Below are 12,560 nucleotides of genomic sequence, written 5' to 3'. Positions count from 1 at the left end.
TAAGCAGGCAGCATATAGAGAACGGTTGTACCAGAGCTAAAATATGTAAAAAGTTCAGTAATAATATGTACTGTATCCCAAAATCAAAAGAGAAAAAAGAGTATCACACAATAGCACTTCGTAAAGTATGAACTCTATCAATGTCTGCATTTCTATCAGCCTGATGATCTACATCTTCATTCATTTCATTGGCGGGGCTCCATCTTGATCATTAGGACCCTGTTCATTAGCGCCTCCATCTTGATCAGCATTAGCGCCTCCAACTTCTTCCTCATTCAAATACAGCAAGGCTTGATCATTAGCGCCTCCAACTTGAGCATTAACGCCTCCAACTTGAGCATTAGCGCCTCCAATTACTTGAGCATTTGTGCCTCCAACTTGAGCATTAACGCCTCCAACTTGAGCATTAGCGCCTCCAATTACTTGAGCATTAGCGCCTCCAACTTGAGCATTAGCGCCACTAAGTTGAATAAGACCATATCGATATGCACTTCCTAAGATATAACTTCGCAACGTTACACGATTCTGGAACATAAGCACGCCACTGCCACAAAATACTCTTTTGAATCAACACCTTACAAGTCATACAGCACATATATATGTGTAAAGACAGTCTCAATTTGCAAATTTGTAATTAGAAACTTACATTTTCATAAAGAATCTTCCTTCTATGAAATAGTCTGGCTGTCGGGTGGCTGCAATCTGAAGAAATCATAGATTTTTATTTTAATAAAAATAGAGCAACCTGTTATCAAAATGCTCTTTAATATTATAGTATCTTACAAGTTTCCACCCGATCAGCGAATTACATTGGAGACAGTAAGTATTGGCTGTGGTTAGGTTATTTCCATCTTCAAGTAGATGAAATATCGGCTGGTCTATTACAACAACATCTTTCCTGCATATAATACACAGAACTCAGAAAAAAGCTTAGGCAAATCACAAGATTTTCGAAATCATGAGACTTACAGTGTTTTAAAGTACCCTCCATAAAGTATGTCGTGCACCTGGACAAGAAAAGTTGTTCTGTTCTTAGTCAAGAGTACAAATAGAATCTTCTTTATGAAATGATTAAGAAGATATTTGAGAGAATCCTTACATTAGGAATGTAATCCTCGATACGAGCAATTCGAGCTTCACAATTTACGCAATAGATGAAATGATGATAATTGTAAACTTGTCCATCAACTACAAACTCTCGTTGCATTGTATCAACTTTGTGGATCAATCAACCTGTTGCAGAACAAATTTTCTTCAACAAAGAACAAAAGACTAACTGATTATGAATGTAAAAAGAACAGAGCTGCTGGAAAATGAGAATTCAACTTTCCTAATGGAAACTTAATTAATGGGACTTTCTTGATTCAAGAACCAATTCCTAACAGAACAAAGAACAGAGTAGAAGGGAAATATCAATGGAAAAAAAGAGTAACTTTTCACCAGATAACTTATGTAAGGAGAATCCAAGTAACTGAAAAATAACAGGTAATTAGAAATGCGGAAGACTGAATTTAGTGGGATTCTTGAATATTTATATAGAAAAATCAGTTGTTGATTCATGAATGCAAGTTGAACGATAACATTTCTTTTTTATTTTCCCCCTAAAGAAGATATTACAATTTACCCTCCTGAAATTATTTCCTTTTTAATTTCTGAAACTAGTCATATCCTCATTTTACTTGCACCCTTAAACATATGCGCCGACTTATTGAGAATAAAGACAGTGACATTTATTACAGTGGTATGTTATTTTTAAAAATTATGCCTCTATAATAGTCATACTTAAAATATTATATACTAATATTTATAAGAAATATATTATGTATACAAATAAGTTATTAAAGTATTTATGGTAGTCATTATTAATGTAAGGTAAGGCTGCGTACAATAGATCCTTGTGGTCGGGCCCTTCCCCGGACCCTACGCATAGCGGGAGCTTAAGTGCACCGGGCTGCCCTTTATGAATATCTAAATTAAATTAATTATATTAAATTGTGCCCGTAAGTTATGGTCATAACTTCACGAGGAAAGACTACTTGTGTTTGCTTTTTTATGATCACACTCTTTCTATTTTTTAAGTCAAATTGGTTGATGAATACTTTCCTTCTTCATTGTAAACAAAATCATTAAATTAATTTTTGTGTATTTTTATTTATAATGGGTATATGAGATCCAAACGTCACTATACATATATAACAACACTTCACTATAGCAGTCAAACGTTGCTACTGTAACAAAGTTTGCCTATATCTTGGGCAATTATACGAGGAAATGAAAATATTAATGATGATGTCACACACCATATTGAAGCGGGAAAGATGAAAATGGAGGCTCAAATCTGGTTGTCTTGTGTGATAGGAAATGTGCCAACAAAACTAAAGATAAGTTTTATAAAGTGTTTGTTTTACCAGCTATGTTGTATGAGGTGGAGTGTTGGTTAGTCTAGAACTCGCATGTACGAAGATGCAAATAGTGGAGATGAAGATATTGAGAAGGATGTGTGGGCATATCAAAAGAGATAGGATAAAAAAACAAGGATATACGGGACAAGGTGGTAGTGGCCATAGTGGTGAACAAGATGAGGGAGATGAGGATGAGATTGTTTGGGCATGTGAAGAGGAGATGCACATATGCTCCAATGAGCAGGTGCAAGAGGTTGGCTATGCTGAATTTTAGGAGAGATTAGGCCAAAAGAAGTGTCGTGGGAAGGTGATTAGACAGGATATGACACATATATAACTTATGAAGGATTTCACTTTCTGATGTCAATTTCTTTTTAATCGGATGTCCCCGAAGGGACTTCTAATGTCAATTCAGTTTTCTGAATTAGCCGTTTCATTTTGTCATGTTTGATTCATACATCAGAAAACAAAGTTTCATGTATCTTTATCTTTTTTAATTCAGAAATCTCCGAGTCAAGTAGTGTAAGATTTGAAACTCGATGAATAATAGATTGATCTCTCAACTCTTCTCTACTAAAATCTAATGGTAAAAACTTATATGATCAGATGTTTACATCAAATCAATAAATGTAAGATATTCTTTTTTCATACACATTTATCACTAGATCATGGTAAAGTGATAAATAAATCACTTTAAATTTAAACTGCTAAAGTTGACTTCATTGTATTTTCAGTGCACACTAGTGTCTGGATATATAAAGTTGGACAGTAAAACAAGTGAGGATCAGTATACTAAGACAGAGCACAACAAGGACTTAAATAGCATTGAATATCTTACAGTACTATAATAGGCAACTTTCCACTATAGGATAATCAAGCATATCACTTAGAAGACAATTTATTAAGAAAAAACTGTCTGCATATCACATAGTTCATATGTCTGGATTTAGATCAAATATTATCTATATTGTATGATCAACCTGTTGGTCTGCATCAATTCATTTAGTTCGTTGGCGCCTCAACCTTGATCATTGTCATGTTCATTAACGCCTCCATTGTGATCATTATTCTGTTCATTAGAGCCTCCACCTTGATTATGATCATGTTCATTAGCGCCTTCATCTTGTTCATCTTCTCCATCAAACAACCTCTCATTATTCCAAAAAACAAGTTTGTTCCTGCCACACACGCCAAAAAAATAAAATCATATGCGTATACAGGAGTTGCATTTTGCATAATGGTAAGAAACTCACGCTCTGATCAAGAATCTTCCTTGTCTAAAATTCACGGTCCAATGGCTATAAGGGACTACAATCTGAATAATAGATAATACATAAATTTTGTTAAAGCGAACCGCAAATGAATAAATTTTTGATCAGAAGGAATAAATTTAGTACTAATATTAATTAGGATCTTACAAGTTTCATCCCTAGAAGCATTCCACATTTGACGCAGTAAGTATCAGCTACAATTTTGCCATTTTCTTGTCTATGGTATTTCTCTGCGTCCACTTGTACATTAAACCTACATATATGACCACAGAAAAATGTCATTTGCCTACCCTTTTTCTTCAGAATGAAATCATGATACTTACACTTTATTAAAGATTGCTGTTCTCCCATTTTCCATCTGCAAAATTACAAGACATAAATAGCAATTTCATCAAAATGTACCCTTAACAGATCAAAAGAGTAATTCAAGAATCAAGAAACATTTGATGTGTACACAAAGATATTGATAATAAATTTCAACAACGAAAGAAAGAGGCGGAGAGAGTAAGAATGTGTACATCATTAATGAATTCGTCGACTAATCCAATTTGGGTTTTGCATACACTACAATGGACAAAATCCTCTTTCGGGAATTCATCATAATCAACATAAAACTTCCTTCCCATTGTATCAACGATATGTTCAACTGTTACAAATGTAAAAGAATCAAACTGCTGGAAAATCAATGGAAAAGAGACTAGCTGCGAACCAGATAAAGAATGTAACAGAGATGATTGCTAATGAGAATTAAAAAAAATGGGTGGGATTTATTATAGAGTAGACGCCTACTTCTGAAACGATGAGACTAAACTGATTGATATAAAAAAACAGTTCTCGATTCTTGAATGAATCGAGTTGAGAAGAGTTATGTTGGGTACTAAAAGGAGATGAATACTCATAGGCTCTTTTCACACGACTCAATTTTGACTTTTAACTCAAAAAATCATTCAAATATGGAATGTTTTCATAAAAAGTCACAACTTTTAATTACAAAGTCACTCAATCTATTTAATTAATTTTTTCAATAAAATTTGTTGACATGAAATTTTTATTTAAAACTAAAATTTTAAAGGTTCACTATTGTTAGTCAATACTAAAAGTGTCACGCCCCGGGAGGGTACCCTAGACGTAACCGGCACTCAGAAACTATTTCTGGCTCCCAAGCGAACCACATAGCCTGATCAGACATCCGTTCATCCATTCAATCAGCGGAAGACTTAAAATAAAGAGAATATTCGGTGGAAAACTCAAATCATCAATCTAACTCAAGGAATAAAGGCCAGCGCCAACAAATCAACACCAATATTTATCATTAAAAATAGTTTGACTAATTCAAGGAAAGAAATACTCAATCGATCCATCACTATCTAGTCTATGAAGCCTCTATCACTACTATCTAATTGGTGCCAATGACATGTTCATGGCTACCTCAAATCAAAATGAAAAGGGCTAACTCAACGCAAGAATACATAAGCGGTGTCCTCCGAATGTAGGGGAGGACTCACCAATACGCTGAGTGCGAATAGATCCCCAATGATGCTCCTATTGACGATCTCTTAAACCTGTCTCTGCATCATGAAATGATGCAAGTCCAAATAGACGTCAGTACTTGAAATGTACGAGTATGTAATATGGCAGAATGGAACATACCTCAAGGAAGAATAACATCGGTCCACATATCTCAAATCGGAAAGATAAGAGAGACTCAAATAAGGCATCATAAGTCTAAAGTAAGAATACAGTTTAGACAGATACCAATCATATACCATACAATCCAATCCAATTATGTATAATACAGTTCAATCAAATCATTTACAATTCGATCCCTTTCAATCATGTACAATCCGATCCAATCCAATCTACTCACAATTCATCTAACCCAATCCAATTATATCCAATCAACTCAACATTCAACTCAATAATCAAATTTAATCTAGTCACATACCATTCTATTCAATCCAATCACAATTCATCTAATCCAATCCAATCACATATCGTCTAATCCGATGCAATCATATACCATCAACTCAACACTCAACTCAAAGGACTCAATTCCATAAATATGCAAATTAAATTATGCAATGTTTTACAATTAAACTCAATCATCTACAATCACCATCAAACCAATCATATCAAGCAAAATCCATTCAATTTGGAGTTTCTCTAACCGACAACTATCACCATATGAGCGAGTGATAGTACAACAATCCGACGTTGTTGCCACGTTCGTCCATACTTTGCCAGGATATGAACGATCAACCAATCATGGATCCATAACCAATGAAGTCCTATTATGTCAGGACAATAAAATGGGAAACATCCGACTTTAACGGTTCGATCCCATGGGAAGCATCCGACTTTAACGGTTCAATTCCCTCCTACGTTTGGCGACGTAGTTTATTGGTTCGAGTAGGGACTATACTCTTACCCAATTTGGTGCTCGATACTCCTCCCAAGACTCAATATGCTCATATCTATCAAGTGAGTAAAATACTCAAAATATTCATTTAGTCTCATTGGACTCTTTTCAAATCAACTCATTGGACTCTTTTCAAAACTCAATCAAATCTGGCCTCCTTGGACCTTCTTTCAAATCGACTCATCTCAAATCATCAAACTCTTCTCTTTAAAATTTATACAGTCTCAACTCAATCTCAAAAATTGGCATTTTTAAAGTAAAAATGCTCAACTCATTTATACTCAAAATACTCATGTTCAAAAATAATTAAAAGACGTCTCAAACTCAACTCATGCTTAAACTCTTTTTAAAATCATAGATGGAAATAATCATTCTTTAAAACTCAAAATAGCGTATAAATAGTTTATGCAAAAATGCTCACAATCATTTATTTAAAACTCTTTCTCAATAGATCATTTATTTTCAAAATGCTCATAAGACTCCAATCAATCAAATTATGCAAATCACATATCACATAATTGCATTAGACTCCAATCTACTTCATCACACAACATCCTCATCAACATAGCATCTTCATTCACATCATTGTCAAGTATCATCATTCACATCATCATCGCATCATCATCAAATATCATCATTCACATCATCATCAAACATCATCATCGAACATCAACTCTAAAAATCCTTATTTAATTCTACATCCATTTATAGAAACAAAAGTGACATTCTAGCTCTACCAATGTTTTAATTCTTTTTATGCCATTCACATTCATAACTATTCCAATTCATTCTTCTCATTCCAATCAACACATATACCCAAACCATCCCTCTCAAACTCAAGACAAATTATGACCAAAAAGAAATCTCATCTTAGGTTCATGTGAAGAAAACATGAATCCATACTCTCAACAAAACTCAACTCAAGAATACCATCAATGCATATTAATTTGTATGCAAAGATCCATTTTTAGTCAATAATATGAAAGATAACTATTTAGTAACTCAAGTTATTAAAATCATCCATCAATTTCTAGCATATGAAAATATTCTAGGGTTTAGGTAAATTTCAAGGAAAATCTTTCTAGAAGGTTCAAATTCTTCACCACTCCTATACAACACATCAATGGGCATATGGAAGAACTCAATCCATATTTTAGGTTAGCCTTACATACCTTAGAGTAGATTTTGAAGAAACTTTGTTGTTAGGTCTTCAATGGAAAGCTTGAATCCTTGAATCTTGAGGGAAAATCTTGTTGGAGATGATTTGAGAGAGAAGGGGATGAGAATTAGGGTTCTTTGGAGAGGCAAAAGACTGAAAATTATCATCCAAAATGCGTCCAAGTTGTATATATAGGTATTAGGTAATTTTCCCAAAATGCCCCTCTAAAATCTGGAAATCGGGACAAGTCCGCGACAGGTCCGCGATGCGGACATGTCGCGCACCTTTCTGGTCGACAAAAAATGAAATCTGGAAAAATTGTCAAAGTTCGCTGCAGGTCCGCGACAGGTCCGAGTCGCGGACCTCTCTATTCGACCAATCATAACTTTTGACTCCAAACTCGGAAAAAATGCAGTCTTGGTGGCGTTGGAAAGAAGACTCAAAGAAATTTAATTTGATAGGTCATGGTCCACCCAATTCATTGTATTCTAGGAGTTATGGTCGTTTGAAGCTTACCCTTATACGAACTCATTCGAAAACTTAGGCGAAACGAATTCTTTGGACTCGGCTTTGTTCTAGGGATACCTTATGATCCTAAATCACATCTAATACACTTCAAATACTTAGGAATTGCTCCTAACTCATATATACAACTAGGAGTCACCGAGTTCGATCCTACACGCACATGAAGAATGGCTTGAGTTTTGGCGAAAAAAATCCGGGGTGTTACAAAAAGTTAATTCAAGGAAAAATAATGTTAAGACTGGATGTTATTGTCATTATTTTTTTTATTCAGTTTGATTCATTTTACAGAAGCAGTAGGAACAGTTTCCTTTTACGCCACTTTGTCGAACATTTTAAAGGCGTTAGAACTTAGAACCAGATCATATTTTTCTTTTTCCCTTTGTAGGGTCACTAATATATTTTCAGGGGGTCCGAATAAGTGGGATGGGTCATTAAATAATTTAAATGATATTTTTTTTATTTCTTAAAATTTCAGCTTTAAACAAAAATTTCATGTCAACATATTTTATTTAAAAAATTAATTAAATATGTTGAGTGACTTGGCAAGTAACACACCTATAGTTGAATGCCTTCTCTGTGAAAAGAGCCTGTAGTTGTATTGAGATCATAGTTAAGTGATCATATGAAATATTATTTCGTATTAAAAGATGTTAATAAAAAATAAAGTATTTTTCCGAAAAGACACCAAGAGAAAGGATGCAATTTGAATAACATCTTTTGTAACACCTCAAAATTTCTACGCTAAGATTCGGACCATTCTTCGTATGCTTATAGGCTTGAACTCGAAGACTTCAAATTGTATATATGAGTTAGGATCAATTCCTAAGTATTTAAAGTGTATTAGATGTGATTTAGGGTCATAAGGGGATCCCAAAAACCAAGCCAAAGTCCAAAGAATTCCTCTCGGCTAAGTTTTCGGATGAGTTCGTATAAGGGTCAACTTTAAATGACCATATCTCCTAGAATATAACGACTTGGGTATCCCATGACCTATCAAATTAAAGGTCTTTGAGTCTTCTTTCAAACTCCACCAAGATTGCATTTTTTGGAGTTAGGAGTCAAAAGTTATGACCATTTTACTACAGACTATCTCTGCAGGAATTTCAGGCCTGGGGCCAGTGGCGCCCGGTGCCACTATAGCACCCGAAACTAGCCTCAGTAGTTTGGCCCCTGGCGCGACGCACCACTATTGTACTTGCAGGGTTTTTTGCCCATTTTTTCAGAATTTTGATAAAGCGCAACTTGGACATTTTCCCTAAACATATATACACGAACTTGGAACATTTTGGGATCAATTTCTGCATATTTTCACCTCCAAAGAACCCTAACCTTCACCCTCTTCTATCTCAATTCATCTCCAACAAGATTTGCCCTCAAAAAAATTCAAGGATTCAAGTTTTCCATTGAAGACCTAACATCAAGGTTTCTTCAAAATCTACACTAAGATATGTAAGGCTAATCAAAACATGGGTTGAATCCACCCATGTGCCCTACATCCTCTTTGAGATTGAATGTTCATAAGAATGGAGTTTCTTGATAGATTGATGTCCTAATGTTTTTTTTTTCTTTTTTCTTCATCTATTAACTTGATTTTTGTTATGTTGATATTGATAAGTCAAAAAATCGATAAATGTTTCATGTTGATACAAGTTAATTGATATGAGTTGTTAAACATATTTTTGTTAAAAACTTAAATATTTGGAGTATCTTAAATTATTGATTTAGAGTCTTGGAGTCTTGATGAGTCCCCAAAAGATTTGTGAAATGAACGAAGGAATGATTGGATAGGATTAAATTTCATCATAAATGCACATCTAAACTACTCTTGAAAGATGTGATTGGGATTGATTGGATAGTATGATTGGTTGAGATGTTGATTCGATAAAATTGATGAATTGACAAGGGTCCAAATGAGAATCGTCGATATGATTAGATTGAGTTGATTGTATAGAGTTTTATGGTCATTGAGTCTTGGGAGGAGTATCGAGCACCGAATTAGGTAAGAGTAAGTAATACTCGAATCTAATAACTACATCGCCAAACGTAGGAGGGGATTGGACCATTAAAGTCGGATGTTTCCCAAATTATTGTTCTGACATGATATGACTTGATTGGTTATGGATCCATGATTGGTTGATTCGTTCATACCCTGGCAAGGTATGAACGGACGTGGCAATAACGTCGGCTTGTTGTACTATCACTGACTCATAAGTGATAGTTGTCGGATTAGAGAAACTACAATGTAGGTCTTGATAGTACTCTGAGTCAAATTGGGATGGATTAGGTTGAATTGTATGTGATTGATCTTGTCTAAATCATATATTCTTGTTTAGACTCAGGACATCTTGATTGAGTTGTTCCTTCTTTTGAGTTGAGATTTCGAGTTGATTTGATTCTACCTTGATGTTTGTTTCATTCAGCCATTTTACATACTCGTACATTCCACGTATTGACGTCATTTGCCTGCATCATTTTATGATGCAGAAACAGGTACTAGAGATCATCAACCGGTGTACCGTTGAAGATCTATTCACTTCCAGCTAGTTGGTGAGTCCTCCCTATTTCCGGAGGATACCGCAGTTATCTTTTCAACTTTGAGTTTGTTTTCCTTTATTTTGATTTGTGGTAGCCATGAACCTGTCATTGGCACCTCTTGGATTGTTGATAGAGGCTTCATAGACTAGAGTGTGGATGATGTTGAATTGTTCATTTTGATTAGTTTTATTCTTACTAGTTGTTGATTAGATATGTAGTTGGCCTTTGGCCTTAATTATGAATAGTATTCTTGTGATTTGAGTCTTCCGCTAATAGAATGTGACTGAATGGAAGTGTGATTGGACCAAGTGGTTCGCTTGAAGGCCAGTAATGGTTTTCGAGTGTCGGTCACGTCTAGGGTACCCTCTCGGGGCGTGACATCTTTTTACCTTGAATGGGTTGTGATTTTTTCGATGTGACTTTTCTGATGGGTGGTGACTTTTCCCACTATTTCAATGAGTGGCGATTTTTTCAATGGGGCGCGTGACTTTATTCGATGAATCTTGACTTTTTTGAGTGACTTTTTTGATGAATTGTGATTTTTCTGGTGGATCGTGACTTTTTCGATAGATCGTGACTTTTTTTGGTGAGCGGTGACTTTTCGGACGGGTTTTTATGCGTCTGCTGCCAAAACCAACAACACCACGAGGAGCGGAACACTCAGGTGAGCAAACCCCAGGTAGCTCCTCTGAGATCTGCTCAGCCACGCGCCGTCACGCGCCGCCAGCAGCCCCAGATCTGCGCCGCCACGCGCTACACGCTCCGGCGCGTGTGGCAGTTTCCGGCCATTTTTCGGCTCCGTTTTTTCTCCCAGGGTGGCCGCCTCTGCATTCCGAGGCTGACCATATATTTGTGTCCAGTTTCCGGCGAGTGAACAGTACTTTCCGGCGGTGAACAGTACTTTCCGGAAGTGAACAGTACTTTCCGGCAGTGAACAGTGTTTCGACAGTGACCAGGTTTTACTAACTTGGAGTTGGTACCTCCAATAGTCCATTTCCGATATTTTAGCCTATAAATATTTATTGCACTGCCAAATTAAGTACCTGTCTCACTGTTTTTAAACAATTGCTAACTTGTGCTATACTATTGATCATCCGTTTATCTGAGAGTAACCTTTCAGTAGCGTATTTCTGCTTTTCTGGCTTTAGTGTGCGATGGTAGAATAGGGTCATGTCCTCGGTTGGGATCAAGGGCCAGGGTTGGGAGGGCTAAGGGGGCGGAGGGAGCTTCTAGATTGAGAGTAGGGTCTTGGAATATTGGGACCTTATCGGGAAAGTCCATAGAGTTAGTTAAGATTCTTAAGAAGAGGAAGATTAATATAGCTTGCGTCCAAGAGACTAAATGGGTAGGACCTAAAGCTAAGGAGGTGGATGGGTTCAAACTTTGGTTCTCGGGCAAGTCGAGGTTTAAGAATGGAGTAGGGATCTTAGTAGATAGCGAGCTTAGAGATCAGGTGGTAGAGGTTAAGAGGACAAATGATAGGATGATGACGATTAAGTTAGTCGTTGAAGGGATCACCCTGAACATTATTAGTGCCTATGCGCCGCAAGTGGGGTTGGACGAGGAGACAAAAAGGCGCTTTTGGGAGGACTTGGACGAAGTGGTGGTCAGTATACCGCCTACTGAGAAGCTATTCATAGGAGGAGATTTCAATGGGCACATTGGGTCTGTTTCGACGGGCTATGACGAGGTGCATGGAGGATTTGGCTTCGGGTGCAGGAATAGTGGGGGAGCCTCACTCTTGGATTTTGCAAAGGCTTTTGGTTTAAGGGTGGCCAACTCGAGTTTCCCAAAGAAGGAGGAACAATTGGTAACCTTTCGTAGCTCGAGGGCGGCGACGCAAATAGACTTCTGTCTACTTAGAAAAGAGGATAAAAGCCTCTGTAAGGACTGCAAGGTCATACCAAGTGAGTACCTTACGACCCAACATAAACTATTGGTCATGGACTTGGAGATAAGAAGGAAGAAGAAGAAGAGGGTCGTGGATGACCGACCGAGGATTAGGTGGGGTCGTTTGACTCCGTCTAGTGCCCTAGAGATGGGGGAGAAGCTGATGGCTATGGGGGCGTGGGATAGTAGGGGGGAGGCGAGCAGTATGTGGGATAGGACGGCCAGCTGCATTAGGGAAACAGCTAGAGAGGTGCTGGGGGTCTCACGAGGCCGCCATGGCGGACACCGAGGGGATTGGTGGTGGAATGGAGAAGTCCAGGAAAAGGTAGAAGCAAAGAAGCAGGCATATGTAAAGTTGG

General features: G+C 36.9%; 2 protein-coding genes across 6 annotated transcripts; both read right to left on the bottom strand.

Annotated features, from left to right (window-relative positions):
- Window positions 1-15: 15 nt before the first annotated feature.
- Window positions 16-1,714, bottom strand: LOC129898779 (uncharacterized). Of its 4 annotated transcripts, none has more exons than XM_055973456.1 (6): window positions 1,625-1,714; window positions 1,100-1,233; window positions 970-1,007; window positions 784-898; window positions 647-702; window positions 16-544 (listed from the first exon to the last, which is right to left on the bottom strand). In XM_055973456.1, the coding sequence occupies exons 2-6, from the start codon at window positions 1,205-1,207 to the stop codon at window positions 181-183; spliced, it is 681 nt and encodes a 226-aa protein (XP_055829431.1). In that variant the 5' UTR covers window positions 1,208-1,233; window positions 1,625-1,714; the 3' UTR covers window positions 16-180. The 4 variants fall into 4 exon arrangements, with proteins under 4 accessions (XP_055829431.1, XP_055829429.1, XP_055829428.1 ...); XM_055973454.1 differs by lacking the exon at window positions 1,625-1,714 and adding an exon at window positions 1,434-1,618; XM_055973453.1 differs by lacking the exon at window positions 1,625-1,714 and adding an exon at window positions 1,441-1,618.
- Window positions 1,715-3,223: 1,509 nt separating this feature from the next.
- LOC129898782 (uncharacterized) lies at window positions 3,224-4,587 on the bottom strand. 2 transcript variants are annotated; one of them, XM_055973458.1, is made up of 6 exons: window positions 4,463-4,587; window positions 4,192-4,319; window positions 3,997-4,031; window positions 3,821-3,926; window positions 3,656-3,717; window positions 3,225-3,580 (listed from the first exon to the last, which is right to left on the bottom strand). In XM_055973458.1, the coding sequence occupies exons 2-6, from the start codon at window positions 4,297-4,299 to the stop codon at window positions 3,421-3,423; spliced, it is 471 nt and encodes a 156-aa protein (XP_055829433.1). In that variant the 5' UTR covers window positions 4,300-4,319; window positions 4,463-4,587; the 3' UTR covers window positions 3,225-3,420. The 2 variants fall into 2 exon arrangements, with proteins under 2 accessions (XP_055829434.1, XP_055829433.1); XM_055973459.1 differs by lacking the exon at window positions 4,463-4,587 and having other exon boundaries at window positions 3,224-3,580; window positions 4,192-4,423.
- Window positions 4,588-12,560: the final 7,973 nt, after the last annotated feature.

This window comes from Solanum dulcamara, chromosome 8, assembly GCF_947179165.1.
Source record: "Solanum dulcamara chromosome 8, daSolDulc1.2, whole genome shotgun sequence".
Lineage (NCBI taxonomy): Eukaryota > Viridiplantae > Streptophyta > Magnoliopsida > Solanales > Solanaceae > Solanum > Solanum dulcamara.
This window is presented reverse-complemented; position numbering and strand designations above follow the sequence as displayed.

What these genes read in the sequence shown, in the direction of transcription:
- LOC129898782 (XM_055973458.1), bottom strand. Translation starts at nt 4,299, where the DNA reads ATGGGAAGGAAGTTTTATGTTGATTATGATGAATTCCCGAAAGAGGAT. An exon ending in TCGACGAATTCATTAATGAT is followed by an intron (nt 4,032 to 4,191) that starts GTACACATTCTT and finishes GTAATTTTGCAG; the next exon opens with ATGGAAAATGGGAGAACAGC. An exon ending in TGCTTCTAGGGATGAAACTT is followed by an intron (nt 3,718 to 3,820) that starts GTAAGATCCTAA and finishes TCTATTATTCAG; the next exon opens with ATTGTAGTCCCTTATAGCCA.
- LOC129898779 (XM_055973456.1), bottom strand. Translation starts at nt 1,207, where the DNA reads ATGCAACGAGAGTTTGTAGTTGATGGACAAGTTTACAATTATCATCAT. An exon ending in TCGAGGATTACATTCCTAAT is followed by an intron (nt 1,008 to 1,099) that starts GTAAGGATTCTC and finishes TTTCTTGTCCAG; the next exon opens with GTGCACGACATACTTTATGG. An exon ending in GGAAGATTCTTTATGAAAAT is followed by an intron (nt 545 to 646) that starts GTAAGTTTCTAA and finishes ATTTTGTGGCAG; the next exon opens with TGGCGTGCTTATGTTCCAGA.